Genomic DNA, 21700 nt, shown 5'->3' on the forward strand with positions numbered 1-21700 from the left:
TTAACTTCTGTCTCTTCTGTTCGCTCTGTTACAGTTATTCATTTTAATTATTTAATTGCATTTAAAATGTGTGTATCTGTAAAGTATGTTAATCTTAAATCTAGTCTCTAAATAAACAGATTTTTAAAAAAAACATCATATTTGTTGTGTTCAATGGCCTGAGACAAACATAAACATACTTTTATACACAGACAAACACAAACTACACACACGTTTCTAACAAAACACTCAGAAGAGATATTTAATGGACACAGATTAGATACAACAAATACAAGAACGCACACACATACACACACACACACACACACACACACACACACACACACACACTCTCCATGACATGCAAGTTCTCAGGTTACCGGTTGTGTGTTTGTGTGTGTGTGTTGTGTATTGAGGTTCAGCTGTCCACGCTCATGCTGCAGGCGGTTCAGCGACTCGTGGCTTTTCTTCTTAATTGGTTGATTTGCAACCAAGTGTATGGCTGCCTGGGTTTCTGACACATGCTCACAGCTGACACACATATTCACGGACGCACATGCACATGCACAGACACATTAATGGATGGACGCATAGACACACACACACAATCAAACACGCAGCCCTCATGACTCACGGGCACACACACAAAGATGGCAGCGCAGGCCTCTATTTTCTACACAGCTTCAGCTCCTCCGACCAGCTCTCATTAATACACACTCGACTGACAGCTCGCTGTTGCCATGGCAACCCCGTACCTGTTGCCAAAAGGGGGCTGGGAGTTTAAGGGCTTGGGAACGCAGCTCAAAACTATCTCAATTCAGTTCTGCTGTGTGTGTCAGGGAGCCGCCGGTGCTGCTGCAGGCACGCACAATTACCCACTTGGGAACGGAGAATAGTTTCATTCATTTCAATGCGATTCAATCTGGCTCACTTCAGTGCAAAGCAATGCCCTGTTCTGTACGTTTTGTTATGAGAGAAGCCAAATTCTCCACAGGAATAAAATAGGCCCGCTTCATTATGTGATGCTTTAAGCTAATTCTTCTCTTCATTTCATACTCCTCTGTTCCATGTTATTCACTCCACCAAGATAAGATGAAACTAACTGGAGGAAACTGCTTTGCTTAATTCATCATTCCAAGCTGCTCTATTCTAATTAAATTACTGCATATTCTATTCTTGCAATGCTATTCTTCATTCCCATACCATTCTACTTTATATTCTTAACAAAGGTTTAATACATTGTGGTAAAATTGCTCTCTGGGCTAATTGTGTCATACCAGAATTCTGTTTGGTGCCTTAATTAACTTTTAGAGGACGTTCAGAACATATACCGAAGCTGTATGGACATTAAAGATGCATGAAAAGCTGCAAATCCACTCTATTAACAGAACCTACTGAAAATCACACTTTATTTTTATTACAGCTACAGCTTCTAAACCCACAGAATAATTTCAGATTCTTAGCCACATTATTTTCCTATGCCTGTATCAGTCAAATGTCTTGGCAGTGCTGAGAGAAGGGGCTGAGACTGTTTAAACTCTCTGCCAGTACTCTGTGTATGTGTGTGTGTATATATGTTTAATACAAACCATTTCAAACTCTTTGAGTTCATCAAATTAAATATGACACATAACTTTTCTCTAACATGCCAAGATTTACTGCCGCAACATTTTCAGCTAACTTGCTTTAAGTAATTTTCTATTTTCAATTTTGGCTAAACGGTTTGTAATATGTTACTGTCACTCAGTGTAACTGTTCAGACCTGGGCCTTCATCAGCCTGCGTGATGAATCAGAGCAATCAGCACACATGTTGTATATCAGCTGTCGAACTTTAAACTCTGCCTCCTCCTGAGGATAGTTCTAAAATAAAACCAAAGGCTCGAGTTAACAGCTGTGTTATTGTTTGAAATATTTCTACTCTTACACTCTGAATGTTGTTTTCTTTTCTGGGAATCACATTGTATTTCTCTTGAAATAGATTGTGCTTATAAATAAATCTTTGCCTGCTTGCAGTGAATCAGACGAGACTTCGCAGCAGCGCTGGAGAGAAAGCCAGACGGCGTGCGGCTCCGTCGGCATCAGGGAAGTTACAGAGTCACTTCTGGTTTTAAGATATTTTTGTGGTGGTCACAGTGTGATTTCAGTCAGTGTATTTCTTTAGGTTGGCTCTGTATTCAACTCAGTTTCAACAAAACGAAATATAGCATAGGGTTATCTGAGCATCACAATGACATACGACAATGACAATGAATAAGACAAAGGAGAGTAATCAAATGCATTTAAAACATATTAAAGCAATAACATTCTACATTCTACAGCGTAACAGAGTTTTGCTTTTAACAAAAGTCATTTTTCTTCAGTCTGATGTATCTCATCTGTTATTTAATTTGACTATCGAGTCTGGGACAAATCAAGCTTTGTCTAACTATGCAGCAGAATTGCAACATCCTTCCTGGAACTAAGTAAAGTGAAGTGGAGGGTAAATAAATGTCACATAAAGCAGTGACAGAGAGCAGACAGAATCTATACACAAAACCGGCCAACGACAACAACAGCTCATGAGACCTCAAGCTGGAGTGTGTGTGTGTGTGTGTGTGTGTGTGTGTGTGTGTGTGTGTGTGTGTGTGTGTGTGTGTGTGTGTGTGTGTGTGCGTGTGTGTGTGTGTGTGTGTGTGTGTGTGCGTGTGAGAGTGAGTCATTGATAAGAAGAAAGTTCACATTACATATGACCACTCAGCTTCAGACTCTCTGGCCTTGTTCAGACCTGGCATTAATACGACCAAACGCGTTGTTGTTTTTAACCTGAGGCAGTAACGCACTTCCTGTGCCTCGTCCACTGGAAAGTGAAAGAAGAAGAAGAAGTAAAAACAACACAGACTGGGCCCAGTCCGTGTCGTGTTCCAGGCAAACCAATTTGCCCGCCTGAGACTGGGTCACTTACTGTGCCGCCATATATATACGTGCAAACACACACACCACCTATACGCTTAGGGAGAAAGCATGAACAACATGACACCTCGTCAACAAGCTGTCTCTCACTATCACGGAGAGAGAAGCAGCATTAACTAAGACAGACACACACACTGCAAGGCCACAGACTAATGTAGCTGTTGAGGTCATAGTGAAGCTGTCAGCAGAATGAGAAGATGGTGGGGAACATGCACGTATCTGAGGGTGTGTGTGTGTGTGTGTGTGTGTGTGTGTGTGTGTGTGTGTGTGTGTGTGTGTGTGTGTGTGTGAGATGAAGAGGGTGGACGGCCTTCAGCAGCTCATTAATACTGGCTACAACATCCTGCAGTGGTCTCTGCCACTTAACCCCCTTCACACTAAAACGTGTTGTAAGACAGGTGGTGAAAATGCTGCGGTTGTAGGCTACACTCTGACGGATGGTGAGAGCTTGCTGTGCGCTTAAACCTTCTGTGAAAGATCCTGTTCACAAAAGAGCTTATGTAACAACAAAAACAGTTTATAGTTAGATGGCACTTAGAGTCTCTACATGTAAGTGCCAAAGAAGATACATTAAAATAAGTATACTATAAATTAGCGCGCTTAAAAAGCTGAGGTTGTCGGGTTGTTCTGGGCCTTTGAGACGAGCTGGTGTGTCGCCTCATGTCTTGCATTTAAAGCTGCGATTAAAGAAACCATGCGTGTGCGTTCTGCACGACAAAATATCTCAGAAGAAATCTGAGTTTGTGCTCATGATTTTCACATCACTATCAATACGACAGAGCTTAATACAAAACGATGCTACATGATGCAACTGTCTGAATGAAGAGTCTGTTTTCAGAAAGATGCTGGATTAATAGCCCTTTGTTGGTTCTTTCTTCTTTACTATATTACACACTGGGCGACTCAACATCATGCTTGCATGTGTTCCTCTTTATCTCAGTATAAAAACCTTTACATACAACCTACGCAACGACCAAATATGAACCGACTCATGCATGTGGGTCAGGATACGGTATCTAACATATGTAATTTCATATTCTAAGACTTTGGCTTGCATGACCACAGTGGGAAAAGAGTCCCCGACTCTGGCAACGTTCTACATATCCACTTAAACAGGACCATATGTGATGTATGTGGCTTATATTATTTACTATGTCAACATTATGTTATTTCTCCTTCTATAACTTATGTGTCACTTGGGATTTATAGTGGAAATTCTTCACTTGTTAACCTCTTCGCTAAGGGCCAGGGGAGCGATAGAACTGGGCTGGGCTCTGAACTGGATCTAGGTCACTCAGACAGGCTTTGACAGCGCTTAGGGCTGATGGGTACTGTGAGAACGAGACTGGCTGTAAATCTCTGGATAGTTGACGGTATCAGGTGTTAACTTTATGTCAGGACATAAAGTATAACAGATAAAATGTGCATGAGGTTTTGTAATATTTTGTAACAACATCAAAACTCGGTACTGTACCTCTGTCTTTTCATCCAGCACAACAAACACACAAGCGTGTACCATGCATGTTAAGCTACTTAACATGGAAGCATCCACCATACGATGAAATATACCATGTCTCTAATTTGTCCAGCAGTTGTGAGCACAGACAAGGACTCGGTCTTACCTGTTCTTGTCTCTCCAACCAGCGGTCCACCATGGGATGATTGGCACTGAGCGATGACCGGGCCGTCTCTCTCTGAAATTCTCTCCATGTCCCTGCATCTCGGGGCAGACTGCGATACGTGTCCATACCTTTACCCTGCACAGACACGTAAACACAGGTGTTCGATAAATTCTGTTCTGTCATGTTAACGTTTTCCTGAGACTGATGCCATGTAAAGAATAAAAAAGTGTTGGGAGGATTCAGATGTAAACTACTAGTCATTAGTCACAAGTTGCTAATTAAAAATGTCTGCTGTTCCCTCAGTCAAGAACTTTATCATTTTTATATCAGTGCTCGCTTCTCAGCCGCCTACCTTCCTCTCAAGGCTGTTGGTGCCGGAGGAGTGGCGAGCTTTCAAGAAGCCAGCGGTGGTGGACCAGCGGGTTGGGTTCTTTCTTGACGGTGGCTCCTCCGTTTGGACCTGTGACTCGCTGCTGCTGCTAAACGGCCCATTGATGGTGAGCAGGGCCGGGTCACTGCTGCGCCGGACGTGGAGGGGCATATCTGAGAGACAGGAAAGGACAGCCAGGGTGTTAAAGAGGAATTGTTTTTAAACTGAAAGTTTGTACAAAAGAAGTGAGGATAATCTGTTTGGCTGAGATTTACTCTGGGAAAAGTGATATCATTGTGTATTTGTTTGAGGGAAAGACAAAGACAAGACAAAGATTTAATATCACATTCAGGGATGATTGATGTGAAGATGCTGAAACAAATTTTGTTCCTCAGACAATGTGGGCTAATAAAGGCAGTTTATCATTGAGATTCCATTATCATCCCATTGCAAATTAATCAGATTTGTCACTGAAAGTCAAACCAAGCAGCTCTAGTTTCTGTTTTACTGTCAGTGCATCCCCTCATAACACCGAGCAGCAGGCTGTGTGGGAACAACAATATGAGGAAGAGCCTATTGAGAAACACCAGTGTAAGTGGATGCCTTCCATTAAAACTCTTCACTCTGTTTAAAAGTTGCAGTGTGTGGGAAGTGGGCCAAGGTCCAAATAACGACTCCAACAAGGGCGATGTGCGCACAACACACCACAGCCTGTACTTGTACACAAGACATGATGCGATGACATTAAAAATCTCCCACTTTTTGGACCACTCCAAAATCCCACGGGCAGATTTGGACGCCTAAAAAAAGGAACCCGGCGGATACACAAGAGAGATGGAGTGCAAGTGAAATTGTTTAAAAAGCTGGAGCATCTTCTTCAGATGACAGCGCCAAAATGTCATGTTCCCATGTTCTCTTCCAGGACGTTCTGCCGTCGACGCTGTCAGATGTTGGTGGATGGTGGTGGTGGGTGGGTGTGTGTGAGCGTGTGTGTGTGCTCATACAGGAAACACTGTGATATGTCCAAAGAGAGGAATGTGTGTCTGAGTCAACAGTTATTTGACTTTGTGTGTATTGTGAGAGCAAGTACATGACAAGATTAACTGTGTCCATCTGTGTGTGTTTCCCTGTTTATGTGTCTGCACTCTCTGATAAACTGATGAGTGTGTGGGAGATCGTGTGTGTGTCTTTCAACACTAATATTGAACACAATACTTTTGTTTAGAGGTATGTTTTTTTTTCCCAAACTGAAGTGGCTCTGTGTGCGTGGAAAGTTATCACTGTGTGTGTGTGTGTGGGTTTGTGAAGTATCATCCAACTGGGTGTGTAAAAGATGTGTACTGGTGATGAGTCTGTGTTTTGTGTGCATACAAACTAGTGGACGTGTTTGTGTTTGGAAATATCTGAGCCAACAGCTACAGTGTTTGTTGAGAATTTGGAAATGTGTGTGTGTGTGTGTGTGTGTGTGTGTGTGTGTGTGTATACAGTACACTCATGTACTTGGCTGGCTGGTGTCATTGGGTCACCCAGAGCGTGGGACCTAAACCGCTCGGAGCTGTGGGAGGCAGCGGTGCTCTGGGAGTTCAGGAGGGGACAGGGAGCAGGCTGTCCTGACAGGTCTCAACACCACCTACACAACTCCAAATCCCAGGAGACACTTCTTCAGCTGAGCTACAGTCATGAGTACTATACCACCATATGCTAATTCTATTTATACTGTGTACTAATCTTCTCAGTATCCAGTTTCAGGCCATGGCTGTGGAAAAATACTCGTTTCTGATTGGCTCGCAGGTATCTGAACAGCAGAATACTTCAATTTAGAACAAATATTTAATACAATTTTTAATTTGTTTTTTAGCAGCTTTCCGGAGCATCTCACTCCTTTCTCTAAACTTAGTTTAAAGTTTCTCACCTTTATACAGCCTGTTTCAGCTGTGTGCTGCACTGTGGGAGAACAGTGTTCATTAACAGCCCACTCAAAAAGTGAGTAAGCACAGTGTGCTGTGGTTCATTTAATGCATTTATCTCACATCATGGCAGAGGATTAGGTTCATTTGAAAAATAAAATGCAGCAAATATAAAATAAAATGCAGGTTTCTTATTAAATTAAATAATCAAGTGACCAAATGTTCATTGTCATATCTCTGTAAAGCAAAGTGATTATTTTTTTCCTTCTTTTCTGTCTCTACAAAAATGCAGACACACTGTGGTTATTAACTCCAGAACGTCCTTCCAAATAAAACACAGAGTTTTATCCCATGAATATGAATTGTGAATAACAACATTTGCAGCACAAGATTAAAAGACTTCAGCTCCTTTAAAGAGCATTACAGATATCATTCAGTACATTTCACGGATAAAAGATTAAATTATGAACTTCGAGTATCCTTCCTGCCACAACAGTTATTGTGTTTTGTAAATTAACTTTTCAAAGTGACATCTGAAAGCCTCACATGTTCACAACAGTGGCACTGCCCTTTAATCAGCTTTTTCTCATCTGCAGAGTTTCGAGTTGAACAAAGCCAAGAAACTAACATTAGTCCGTTTGTGAATTTCGATAGAACTCTGTGTTTAATAAGCTTAATCACTTTTCGTCTGAGTTTGTGGACCTAAAGAAAAAAACTGGCAAAGACCCACAGAGTCCAACGCATCTCGTCCAACATGAATCACTGATTGAAAACTATTCTCATTAGGCACATATGAAAAAAATAAAAAATCTAAATTCCTTCTCTTCCATGTCAGACATTTCTCTTAAAACCCATTAAAATCCATCTGATGAGATTCAGTGTCGTCATTTAAGCAGGGTTAGAATTTATTATGAAGACGGTTAAATTGGACGTAACTGGCAGGTGTGATTATGCCAGAGATTTCCATTTCTTACTGCAAATTCACATTCAGCATCTCATCCAGAAATCCAATTAGGACTGAAGTGACCTCCCTTGCTCTCTCAGTGTGTGTGTGTGTGTGTGTGTGTGCGTGTGTGTATGTTTGTGTGAGACAAAGGCAGAAAAGGAAATTTCGGTGGCGGCTGTGTCAATCAATGCCAGTTCACAGGTCATTAGTGGATAATTTATACCCCAACCAGTCAGGTATTTTTTAAAGTGCTAATTAAAGATTCTAATTAAAAAAATAGTTTGTTTTTAACTTTCATCTTGTTCTGTGGAGTGTGTGTGAAGTAGGCGGATCTGTTAATGTGTGCAGAGGAAACATGAAAAGGTCACGGTCTGTATTTACTAAGGTTATGAGAACTATGTTTAACGTTGCTCTAGAGAACAAAAAGGTTCTTTGCTAAATGTGAAGAAAAAGACACATTCATTAATATTCTTTAGCTCACAACAGAAATAACGCACCGCACGAGAAATATTTGAGAAGAAAAAAGTAGGAGCAGGTGTTTGTGCGTGCTTGTTTGCTTCTGCTTGAAGTTGTGTGTGAAAGGGAAATGGACAAATCACCTACAAGAGTCTGTTTCCAAACTCACCGTAATTATAGCAGGAGAAGTGGCTTGGCCAGCAAAACTGCAGAGGTGGACGGGCTCAGCGTCACATTTGATTTAGGAGGCAGCGAATAGAACCAATTAGCCACTTTGGCCAGGGATCAAATGGCTATCTGTGCCTGGGAAAAAAGGGCCTCCTGTCCAATTAACAGAATTTATGGACAGGGCTAAGGTACCACTGGGCCATGGTACGGTAATTTGTCGGGTTTCCTGTATATTGTTGCAGTGGCTGACATTTGACTACAATAAAGACGACAGATTTGTAATTTAAGAGGAATATAAGAGGAATGGACTCAATTATTAATCTGTTAAGTAAATGTTCCTGATTGTATTGTAATGGTCCCTCTATGCAAATAACGCATCCACCTACAAATCATCCACTGGGCTCTGATCCAGCCACGTTTCCCTGATTTCATTTTTCTCCTGTAGGTGCTGGGACTTACTGGTACGCAAGGCAGAGGGTGTAACCTCGATCTCGCTGGCAGCCTGGTAGGGTTGGAAGGCTGAAGCTCCACTGCCAGCACTGAGATCAGCAGCAAACAGGTCGGGGCTCTGGGTCCCCGTGGAGCTGGCGCTGGTACCATCGCCTCCATGATGGGGCTCCTGTTCGTCGTACACGGCTATCAACTGCAGGAGGGAGGAAGAACAGAGGGGAGAGAGCACACAAGGTTGAATATTAAGAAACAGAGCTGTCACTAACCGGCTCAACCGCCGTATGTTCTCAGAAAGTATTTTATGGCCAACCATCAACACCGAAAGGCCCAGACTGGAATGGAACTGGTCCAACTCGGTCCAATCCCAAATCATAACTGCAATCAGTGAGAGTACAATAAATGTAGAGGTAGTTGCCTTGACATTTGTGCGCAAACAAAACAACACATGGTGGTCCTTTTCAGCACAGATGCATGAGGACCGCACAGAGAGTGCAAAAGAATATGGAGGTGATTCAGACCGTCTCTTTTATGTTATGACCGTGAGCTGCTCATTATGTCCAATCATATCCTCTCTTCACTCAAAATGCCTCCTCACTCCACAATCTTTAGGTTGAAAGCGCTTCTCCCTCAAAGATCTGATTAATTCCAGCCCCTACTGAGTCCCTTTATTAGATTAAAGATGAGATTCATGCTGTCCCTCTGTGACTCCCACCAGGGCTGAGTGTGTGCTCAGCTGGCTTCAGTTAGCCGAGGAGAAAATGAAAAATCCATCCTACATTCGCCAGTTCAGAGGATATGATCTAACTGTCCCTCATGGTGAGATCTGATGTAGAGGCTTGACTATGATAATGTCCCTACTCAAAGGTCCACCCCCATACCACAACATCTCATCCACATTAATAACTAATCAGGATGTTCTATAGCTAAAAAATCTTCAGGATATCACTGCAGTTCATCTGCCTCTCTTCACACGATCCCGACCATCGAAAAACCCATAGGCCTGATACTTTCATCTCCTCTGCCTCTAATGCTAATGCTAAAACTGCATTTGAAGGAATTTAATAAAAGTTATGAAGTGTATTTTATCATAATTACCATATGAATTATTGAGTTATGGCCAAAAACCTGTTTTGTGACCTTTGACCACCAAATTCTGATCAGTTCAACCTTGAGTCCAAGTGAATGTTTGTGCCAAATTTGAAGAAACTGCCTCCAGTTATTCCTGAGATATCGCGTTCACAACAACGGGATGGATGTGAGGTCACAGTGATATCTGACCTTTGGCCTCTGACCATCACCAAAATCTAATCAGTTCATCCTTGAATCCAAGTGAATGTTTGTGCCAAACTTGAAGAAATTCACTCAAAATGTTCCTGAGATTTGGCGTTCCCGAGAACGGGACAGACAGACGGACAATCCTACGACATAATGCCTCTGTGCATCGATCTGGATGGTGGAGTTCTCCTGCTTCTGTTGCTGCAGTGATCCTGCTCACTGCATGTTAAATGGATGCAATGCTTAGCACAGGGCTACAGCATTATGTGACTCATAAGAATATTAGCAGAATCAGAATCCATAAAAACTATGTGATACCTAATCCTGCCTCGAAGGCCCTGTTTTCAATGCGATGTTTATCTTTTCACATGTAAAAGAAGGAACCACTGCACGTTACAAATATGCTTTTTAACAGAATCTTGATCAAAGATAAAAAGAATTAAATGCAAACAGAAATCATTAACATTTCAAGGCTGTTTATTCTCACTTAATTAAAAAAAAAAACGCTTAATAAAACACACTTCTTAAACATATACACACAAATGTGGCCAAAGAGAGAGCGAAGCATTCACACACAATTACATTTAGAGACACAGAGACACCCACACAATCCATTAAAACACACACAGACACACTCAGACCATTCAAATCCAACTACCAGTTTTCCAGCACATTAAACCTTCATTTCAGCCACATTTAGTCCGAGAGCAGTGGAGTTTTATAGCAGGCTGGACAGGCTCCCTGGTGAGAGGAGCAGGCTCTTGAGAGCACACACACACGCACATGCACACACACACACACTTACAGACCACAAGACTCATTTTTCCCATTAGCCCCTTTACATAAATGTGCACACATTTACTTCAAATTAGAGCTCACTGCAGCCCGAGGCTAATCTGTACACGCAGTAATGGGTATCATACAGGGTCAAAGGGCAGATGAGGAGGTTGTGGAGGGAGCGTATCTGTGTGTGTGTCTGTGTCTATGTGAGTGAAAGAAATGTGCAGAGTGTGTGAAAGACTGAGTGGAGAAAAGAAAGTCTGACGAAGGGGAAGAAAGAGGTGAAGGAAAGCAGATAGTTTAGATTAGAAGTGTGTGTGAGTTTGAGAGAGACACAGGTGAGAGGGCAGTATGACAGCTCAATAAAACACGCTTCTGTGTGTGTCCGTCTACGATTGTGTGTTTTATGGGTACGTGTCTATATAAAACTTCCTGTGTGTGACTGTCAGAGAATCCTCCACGCTTGCCTCATTAAAGCTCAATTCAGCCCGAACAGCTGAGTCAGCAACCGCCACCCCCTCCCATCTCTCCCCTGGCCTGCTCCCTGAGGATACCACCGAAGAAGAGAACCCTCAACCCCAAGTGCTTTTACAGCACATGTGGTTGCTATTACAGTACATGGTAATCAGTTCAGCGGCAGTATAACTGTATTCTAGCCTCCAGATCTTGAGCCGATCTGATATCACTGAGATGTAGAAATAATCACTGCTAATCATTAGGGATGTAACGATGCATCGTGACGCGATTAAAAATCGATACAAATGCGTGACGATTCACATCGGTTGACAGGGAAAATGAATCGCGAATGCGAGAGAAGTTGGATATGTTCTTTTTTTTGAGTTGGTGACTCATTTGTTTAACGTAAGACGTCAAGTCACGTGACTTACGTCACTACAGGTTCGGTTTGGGGAAAGAACGAGGGAAGACATGGCTACGGTAGGCAACAATTTTGAAATAGAGGATGCATCAAGCGGTTTTAAATCACCTGTGTGGCGGCATTTTGGTTTCCCCATATACACAAATACAACCGGTGAGAAATGGACAGACAAAACCAAAACAGCATGTAAATATTGCAAGAGACTGCTAACATATACCGGCAACACTACCAACATGCAGCAGCATATTAGGCGCCACCACAGTGAGAAGCAAAGTGACCTTACGCCACCTCCTGAGCGAAAATTGCCCAAGGGTCAAACCACCCTGAGGAGAAGCTTTGCATCTCCTCTCCCCCATAACAACGCAAGAGCGCAAGAAATTACCAGGGCAATTGGTTATTTTATTGGAAAAGATTTGAGGCCATTTTCCGTTGTTGAAAATGACGGTTTTCGGCTGTTGATCAACACGCTGGAGCCCAAATACCGCATCCCATCACGACAGCACTTCAGCCAGGTAGTGGTGCCAAAACTCTATCAGGAGGTTAGAGCTCACGTGGTTGAGGTTCTCCGGACGGCTGATACTGTGTCTATCACAACCGACGGGTGGACATCTAGAGCAACGCAAAGTTATATCACTATAACTGCTCATGTGATCAATGCTGAGTGGGAGTTGGCCGGTTTTGTGCTTCAGACGCGACCTCTTTTGGAGTCACATACTGGGGCCAATATAGCTGAAGTGCTAAAGGAGGCCGTGGCGGAATGGCAGCTGGAAAGGCAACAAGGTATCCCTGTAGTCACCGACAATGCGAGAAACATGGATGTGGCAGTGAGGGAAGCCGGGCTGGCACCGCACATCAAGTGTTTCGCCCACACTTTAAATTTAGCCACCCAGGCTGGTTTGAGTGTGCCGCGCGTAGCGCGCTTGCTGGGTCGGATCCGGCGGATTGTGAACTTCTTCCACAGAAGCCCAACAGCCACTGCTGTGTTGGCTGCGAAGCAAAAACTACTGCTTGGCCCGGACATCAATGAGCACAAGCTAATTGTGGACGTTACTACACGCTGGAATAGCAGCTTGGATATGTTGGAACGATATCTCGAGCTGCAACCGGCTGTGGCTGCTGCTCTGCTTAGCCCAGAAGTCCGCCGTAACGCTCGTGAAATCGACACACTGGACAGCCTGGACATCCGTGATGCCGAAGACATCGTGAAACTCCTCAAACCTTTAAAGACAGTCACCACTGTGCTAAGTGATGAACAAAACCCAACAGTGTCTCTAATTGTGCCCTTAAAACACACGATTGAGCAGAGCATGTTGCCTGTAGAAGAGGACTCCACCACGGTGAGCATGATGAAGAAAGCCATCTTCAACAATTTATCAGACAGATACACTGGCCCTGGGGACAACCATCTGCTGGACTGCACTGCATTAGACCCCAGATTCCGCTCTCTACCTCATCTTACTGAAGATCAGCGCCAGGATGTGTTCCAGAGGGTGAAGGAGAAAGCTGTGCAGATACATAACCAGGTACTTATTTCACTTTTGTATTGGAGGGGAGGGTTTTATATAAGCCCTGTGGGATTGTTTTCCTCTCCTGCACAATTGTTTGCCTTTTTATCATTAAACATATTTGATTTTTTAAATATTTGTACATATGAATAATATAATATAATATGTCACCAAGTTCATGTCTTGCTGTTTACAGACCAATTCCTCTGTGGAGGAAACTAATGAGGGTGTAACAGACACCGGTGCCTCTACACATGCAGCAGAGCAGCCTGCTGTCCCAGCAGACATGGTGGAATCAGACCTTCAACAACCACCTCTCAAGAAGACTGCATTGGAAGATCTCCTAGAAGGGACTTTCACAGAAAGTATAGGGGTAGCACAGACCAATCACATGTGTGGGATTGAGGCAGAAATTGTCAGGTACAGAAGTGAAATGTCTATTTCCCTCACAAGCTGCCCACTCAAATGGTGGAAGGAGTACAGTAAGTTTTACCCACTGCTTTCACCTCTAGCAAAGGCTTACCTCACCACACCAGCCACCTCTGTCCCTAGTGAAAGGGTCTTTTCGACCGCAGGGGATGTTGTAACCTCACAGAGATCTCAGCTTCGGCCTGAGAATGTTGACATGCTGATTTTCCTCAAGAGAAACCTTAAAGTTTCAAGCTACACAAGCCAGTCTTTCTTTATTTGAAGAGATTTTATGTTTTGATGTGGGATTTGTTTTTAAAAATCCAGTCATTCTTTGCTATTAAAGTAAATAACTACTTAAGACACAAAAACAGTCTTTAACAGTGTTTCTGTGAAGAAAGGACCTCTTTTTTGGTCAAGACTGTATATTCTTTTGTTATTTAAGATAATGAATTACACCAGTTAACACCAGTTTACTTGTCTTGTTTACTTAGAGTCTACTTGTGTTTCTAAAGAAACGAGATGTTTGACAAGAGTTTCTATTTTTTCCTAACAATAAAAGATCATTTTATTTGCTCATTGTCTGTAGTTTATTTTGATTAAATCGTGAGAAAATCGTATCGTGACCAAAAAATCGTGAACCGTATCGAATCGTGAGTGGAGTGTATCGTTACATCCCTACTAATCATCAATGCTCTGCTAAAAGCAGTACAGTAGATACGATGTGGTTGTTTATGCAAATCTCCCCAGATGTCTAAGATTACAGCCTGAAATCCAGAATTTTCCAAATTTTAATACTCCACAAATATTTCTGAACACTTTCTTAACATTGTTTGCATGTTTCCATTAATGCTTTTCTCCTAAAAACATGACATTTTCCACACGGTATACAAGTTATGTATGTATGAGATCATTTACATACAGATCATGGATCCATATGGATCACGCTAAACTTTATTATTATTTATTATTACCTTGATTTCGCATTTAAAACTTTTAATAATCATATTATTAGAGGTGGGCTCATAAATCTGGCCAAGCAGCTTCATCAGCTGATACATCATCTGATATCTAAGATATATCCTTTTTATGTATATGACAAAAGCACGAATGACAAGTAAACAAACTTAACATCCAGTGTAGTCTGTATCTCCTTTGTTAAATCAGTGTAAGTGAACGTGTTGGAGTGTAAACACTAGAGGGCACAGCTATGACTGACAGCCGCTCCCTCAGGAGTTGTTTCTGTTGGATGTTTTGTTGAGTGAATTGTTGTCTGTGAGCTATGAAACAGCCCCAAGTCAAAGCTAATTGCTGAGGTTTGTTGACAAGCACGGCCCTGACCCTGCCACGGGAGAGCTGCTGCCACCCATCATCATCACACACACACACACACACACACACACACACGCACACACACACAAACAAACATACACACACGCGCACACACTCAGAAAAAGGTGACATCCAATCAGGTTGGTGTTTCCTCAGGAAAACAAAGATGTGCACACTGAGAAATGGTGCGTTGAGTCGTCTGTGAATCTATATCAACAATGCATCTTCCTGCTTATGACTTTTACACTTCAATCTTCATGATGAGGGGTGCAAATTTTTCCTGTTATTTATTTAGTTTTTGACAAATCAATGAACGTTTGAGATTATAAAATCATCACATAATCAGCCCAATGGGATGCTGTCAAATGTTGGATTTTCTCTGACTAAAGGCTCAAAAACCCAAAAGAAGAATAAATACAAAGAGATTTTTGATAAGATCAGCTGTGACTGTGATGTACAGGATGTTGATCAGGAAATTCATTCATTGCTTTATGACATACTGTGGTTGTGTATTAAACTAAAATCATATGAGACTCTGAGCATGATGAGGCATTTTTGACCACAACCTGCTATTGACACAGGCCAGTTTACACACATGCACTGTGCAGATGTGGCTACATGTTTTGGGGCCCACTTTCATGCACATACATCCTAAACCCCTAACAGTAATTGAAAAGTAAATTACAATGGAAAGTGTGACTCAGTCCACTTTTCAGCAGTCACTGGCAGCTCATAAATCATCATCATAACTGTGGCTGGAACAATACGCTGGCAGCAGGGCCACAGTGAGGAAACCGGAGGTCTCTCAAAGGGGAATTAATCCTTAGAGGTGTGTTGACTCTAGCAAGACACAGGCACAGCCGCCACATCAGCAATCGCCCAGTCTTATTTCATCAGAAATCCCTGAGCTTATCTGGTGTGGCCGTCCAAAAATTACACTTGCTTTAGTCCTGGCTAGCAACTCCAAAGCATAAATCTTTCCAAGCTGCTACGTCCATACATCGACCGTTTGATTTCGATTCATTCCCTCGTCACGTAAAATAACGTCATTACAATTTCACCCAGAATTGTAGTACAACAGACAGCATTCTCCCTCGTGTGAAGCTCCGCCGTGAGTGCTTTTTGTGTTCTTTCATATGATTTACTGAATCTAAACCATATATATCAATAAAAGTAGACACATAAAATGAAAGAGCAGGACTGATTGTTGGAACGGGGAAATTTGCTTGTCATACACAGTGAAAATGACAAGACAAGGGGAACTGCAGCCACATGAGTAATGTTTTGCTTTTCTCTACACTGACAATGAAAATTAGAATTTAAAGTAGGCGCTGCAACTAGTGATTATTGTCATTTCCATTTAATGTACCAATTATTTTGTCACTGAAGCGATAAATCGTTTGGGCTATAAAGTATATCAAAGTGCCCATCGCAGTTTTTTTCAAATGTGGTGTCGTCTGATCTGCACGTTTCGTCCAACCAACAGCAAAACCTAAAGAAAGAAATACATTTTTAACTGAAACATGTGAACTTCGTAAATTTGTAGTTGATCACCAAAGAGTTTCAGCTTCACTTGTCATTGTCAGGCTCATTGTCAGATGAGATTTTTGGGAGGCTGTGGTTGCTGCTTCCACTAAAGTTTACTGTGAACAGATTAAGAAACTGACAGGCTACATGGATGGAAGGCTCATGGCAGTAACTGAAAAGAGGGGTGGCTGTACGGGTCACTGCAAATTTTATAAAAACCCAAAAATGTCTTTTTTTTTTCTTTTTTTTTTTACACACTTGCTCTAAAAATTGAGAATAAACAAGTGTATTGGAAAAATGATTGCCTAATAATCTTTCAGGTTAGATTTTCAATAACATCACATCACTCAGTAACATCCACTGGTACCGAGCATGTGAAAATCTAGTGCTGAATTACTGCTTTTTGTATTTCACTTATTATTACACATTTTCTATTAATCCTTTGTAATTGCCTTTTCCAAGTCATGGCTCCTATTATAATTTGTGGAGTTTTTCCTTGGCTTTGTAGGGAACCTTGGGATGGATTGAGAACCACTGGGCTACACAAATTAACTTGACTTGATTGAAGTTACAAATAGTCATTTAAATGCCAGCAGCAACTGCTTATTTCTTTATGTGGCCTCTATTTAACATTGGTCAGCTTCAAATACCAGATCTTTACAGCCTGTTATTGTACCATCCAGTCCCATATGTCCCAGCTTGCTCTCACGTCACTGGGTTTTTGATTTAGTAGGTTTGGTTTACTGAAGATAGTCCATAAATTTCTGAAATACAGTTTATCTGTTTTTTTTCCACAATCTTTATCAATATGGACACAGACCTTCAACATGTGACCAAAGAGGTTTTGGAAAGTAAGAAATTAAAACTGGAAAATAAAACCCTAACAGCAGCAACAAAGGTTGAAGGTTATCCCAGACAAAACAAATGCATCACTTTTTATGACTTTCCCAATAAAAGTGACCCTGATTCTGGAATCCCAAATCCTGCAGACCTGGCTTGCACTAAACCATGGCCTGTGCAAAGCTGTCAGCAAAAGGAGGAAGCAACCACTTCACTTTCGCCTACACAGCTGTGTAATCCAAAACACGTTGTCCCAACTCTCCTCTTAGGTCAAGGAACTGCAGCCTGGAACATTTTCCTCGGTTACATGCTTCAGGAACTGTGGGGAAAGAGCGAGGTTTCATCAGGCCTTTTCCCAAAAGCGACAGCCATCAAAACCCTCAGCATCAATAGGCCGCAGCCAAAAACCACAGAGTGCAGACAGGCAGTGACCAATGTTTCTCCCGGGTCAGCATACCACACTATTTATGCGAGGAGTTTAGTTTCAAAATGTCTAGCACTGGGAAAAAGAAAAAAAAAACCACACCAGAAAAAAAAGTCTTTTTTTAAAGGATGGTTGGTAACATGAACATGCCTAACATGTGAAATCACATGTGATAATACTTTTGCAGACAAGATTCCCTACACTTTACATTTTAAGATCCTGAAAGATGAACTGCAGGTCACAGTATAGCTAAGTATAAAGTTACATATTCAGAATGTATTAAAAAGTAAAAAGTATTAAATATCAGTTTTGCTCTCAGGACATTTATTTGTCTTGTTTTCAGGAAGTCCTCGCCTTCAGATTGGCACCTCAGGTTGAGACACTGGAGGAACGCGGCTCTTGACGGGCTCATTAAGTAAAGCAGGAAATGGGTTGTATATAACATTTTTCTTTGAAAGTCAAAAAACGAAGGAGGAGAGTTTGAAAGATGTGACAAGACTTATAGTTACATGGTTTCTGTTCAATGAGTAACGAATACATGAAGGAAGCCAAAGATATCCATCAAGGCCACAGGGGAAGAGGAAAGGTGTTTTCTACCCTTTCATACGTCCAGGTTGATTTGTTACCTGAGAGGTTGCATGAAAGTTTTCATCATAACTTTTCCACATATTGCAGCTGCTGGACATCTGTAATGGTAAATTTGTACAATAACACGCTGGAAAAACTAACAGTGAGTCCAGCTCACCTACTTTATCAAAAGGAGTCATTTTAATAGACTCACAGATTTAAGATGCTGAAAGGGACTTACACATTATGTTGTATCTGAAATTACCACACATACATGGCAGAATCTCATTTAACCTTTTCATAGCTGCAGTCTCAGTTGTGGAAAATCTACAGTATAAAATGATATTTTAGACAACAGTGCACTGCTCTGTGGTAACAGTGTGAAGGCATGACAACATGGCAGCGTTCCCATGCACAAAGCCAAGTCCATACAGAAATGGTTTTCCCAGTCTGACATGGAGCTTGACTGGCCTGCACAGAGCCCTGATCTCAGGCCCATGAGACGCCTCTGGCATGAACTGGAACCGCAAAGTTCTGTACAATGTTTAGGTGGAATAAGGAATAAATGCAGGGGAAGTGTCTGGGAGCTACAGCAGTGCTGCTCTTACTAAACCATTTCTGTCCAAAACTTTGAATTCAAATGGAATCAGAACTGACATCTGAGTCAACTTTCTTTCTAAAGCTTCACTCTGCATCTATCACCCTCACTATCCTGTCCCATTTCTACATTCTGACACACAATGAAGTTTAAGAACAGTGCGTGCAGTGAGTTCTTGCTATGGTACTCTGAAGTTATTTTGTCACTTTGTTCCTCCACATATCACTTTGATCCACTCACACAGTCACATCTGCAAGCTACAGAAAGAGAAAAGGAAGATTTCTTGGACCTCTTAATGTTTCTGGGAATTTTATTTAAGACGATTTCGACAGAAAAATATGGAAACACAGCTGATTACTGTGGGATGTTATTATCTACCATAAACATCACACTTGTTCCCCAATATAATCAACATATTATCTGAGCTTAATCCAAAACATGAGTATGTACATCAGCATCTCCATGTTTTTGTGAATCTACAAAAATCACTGCACTTGTGTTGTTTGAATGAAAAGCAACAGCCGCATGAGCCTTTACGGAAAAGCAGAAGCAGCAGAAGCCAAACGGGCAGCGATCTGGATGTGTGACAGATGTGGCTAAGATTAGCTGAGGTTGGTAGACGAGTAGCGCAACCCCAAACTCCCACTGAGACTGTCAGAGAGTGAGCAAAGGCAGAACACACAGTGACCTTGACCTCGTTGAGCTTAGACAAAGGCACATGCTCCCAGAAGAAGACCACGGAAAACTAGACATACCAAATACGGGAGAATGAGACATGACATTGCCAAGGTGTGAGCTCACTTTCCTACACACACTATCAAACATCCAACATTTAACCTTCCACCATCAAAACACCTTTGTACGCGTTCATTCATTCGCTCCGTTTGTCCCCCAAAACACAAACTGTCAGAAAACACACAACAATTATGTCTGAGCAAACAGAGTCATGATTACATTGTAATCGAGTTGAGGACAATCCATAGCGGCACTGAACAATTCCACTCAACATAATGATCTGCTTTCCATTTCACTTTAATCCAGACAATAGAAAACACATGGGGTAAAGCACAGGGTCGTCTGAGTCGAGGCCAAACTGACAAAATGAAAACAGCAATCAGACGGAGCGGGGAGTCAGTGAGGGACCGAGGCACTGAAGGTGATTCATTCTCCGAAATGAGAGGAGTGCTGAGCTGTGACTCTTATTCCCTGAAAGATGCTGCTCTTGTTACACCACTTTTTACTTGAACTTTTTCTGGTGGAGGTCTACACTGAAGTTTGGCTCCACGCCTGCGACGCACAGTTCAGAGTTCACGAAAGACACGACTGATACAAAGAGTGAATTCGATTATGTTTATATGCATATTTAATGTCTTTTATGCCTTTTTGAAAACCTGCACATCTATATTTTTGGGAGATTTAGATTTTATTATTCTCTATAATTGTATATTATATTTTATTTTCAATTATAGGTTTAGCCATTCAATGCAACTTACTATTAATAAGCTGTTATTCAAGATAAGCTTAGAATTCAGATGGTACAACAGCAATTAGAAGTTTTGTTACAAGTCCTCTGTTTTCTACCATGTTTCAGTCACTTTGCAGGTACAATCAGTGAGTTTTCATTGAGGCTAAAATTTATTCAGTTGCTAATTAAGTTTTTCTTCAGAAAATCATCTGCTAAGCTGTTTGAGACACAAAAGCGTGTAATTGCTGTTGAAATCATTAATTTGTTTCTACTGTTAAAAAAAAGAACAGTCGCCACTAATGCAGGATAAAAACAAATAAAAGATTAGTTGACTTGCTCCCACCGAGGTGTTCTGTTCCAGACTGAGGTTGAAATTAAACCTGAAATTTACATTTTTTCTATTTTCACCTCACAGTTCACGGTGAGAGTTGAAAAGCCTTGTTCTCGAGTTAGCCCCGTCTGCTCATTCACTTAGCTGCGACAGCTCAACTGGCAATTCACGATACTGGAGCTTTAAAAAACAGAGTTGAAGAGAGTGCTGACAGTCTTTGTGCTGGGTGAAAAGTATGTTTAATCCATGCTGCAGAAAGCTGATCACATAACACTGAAAAGACTGCAGCAAATCCGCTGGAGAGCCCCACACACACACACACACACACACACACACACACACACACACACACACACACACACACACACACACACACACACACACACACACACACACACACACACAGAGAAACTATTTCCTATGGCACTGAGAACCCATTTGTGAAACCTCTGTAAGGGGAGATTGTCCTCTGGCTTGATAGGTAGAACAAGCCACTACCACTGCCACCGGTACAGGTTCATTTCCCAGTGAGGCTGCCCAAACTAAAGATAAATGCACTCAAGTTGCTGTGGGTGTTTTGAACAAAACATCAATCAAATCAGCTTTCACCAAGAGCTTGAACCAAACTAAAAGATGAATCGCGCCTCGCAAACTTTTTGACAAACCTAACGATCTGTTTCAGTCCTAAAACAGCTGCTACATTAGACATGCTTAGCATCTGTGGTCAAAGCATTACACTGAAACTGGCTCTGAACTACAAAATGAATTCTGTCAATTTTAATCTGGCGCTGAAGGTCCTACCTGACCCTCCACTCCCAGCAGCAAAGTCTTTATCATCTCTGTCACTGACTAAAGGTTTTTATATCCTGAGATCTTTGCATTTTGGAGTCAAAGCTCCACACTTTATTTCCACCGCTGGCTGC

At 41.8% G+C, this 21700-nt stretch overlaps 1 protein-coding gene across 5 annotated transcripts in view; it reads right to left on the reverse strand.

The window, feature by feature from the left end:
- Window positions 1-21700, reverse strand: part of LOC121192624 (partitioning defective 3 homolog) — a 217153-nt gene that overhangs the window by 136370 nt on the left and 59083 nt on the right. For all 5 annotated transcript variants that reach the window (XM_041054373.1, XM_041054376.1, XM_041054375.1 and 2 more), the window contains exons 3-5: window positions 8858-9041; window positions 4904-5094; window positions 4552-4686 (exon numbers count right to left, since the gene is read on the reverse strand). In XM_041054373.1, coding sequence (XP_040910307.1) covers window positions 4552-4686; window positions 4904-5094; window positions 8858-9041 — 510 coding nt within the window. The remainder of the gene's footprint in view (window positions 1-4551; window positions 4687-4903; window positions 5095-8857; window positions 9042-21700) is intronic.

Source organism: Toxotes jaculatrix, chromosome 14, assembly GCF_017976425.1.
Source record: "Toxotes jaculatrix isolate fToxJac2 chromosome 14, fToxJac2.pri, whole genome shotgun sequence".
Taxonomy (NCBI): domain Eukaryota; kingdom Metazoa; phylum Chordata; class Actinopteri; family Toxotidae; genus Toxotes; species Toxotes jaculatrix.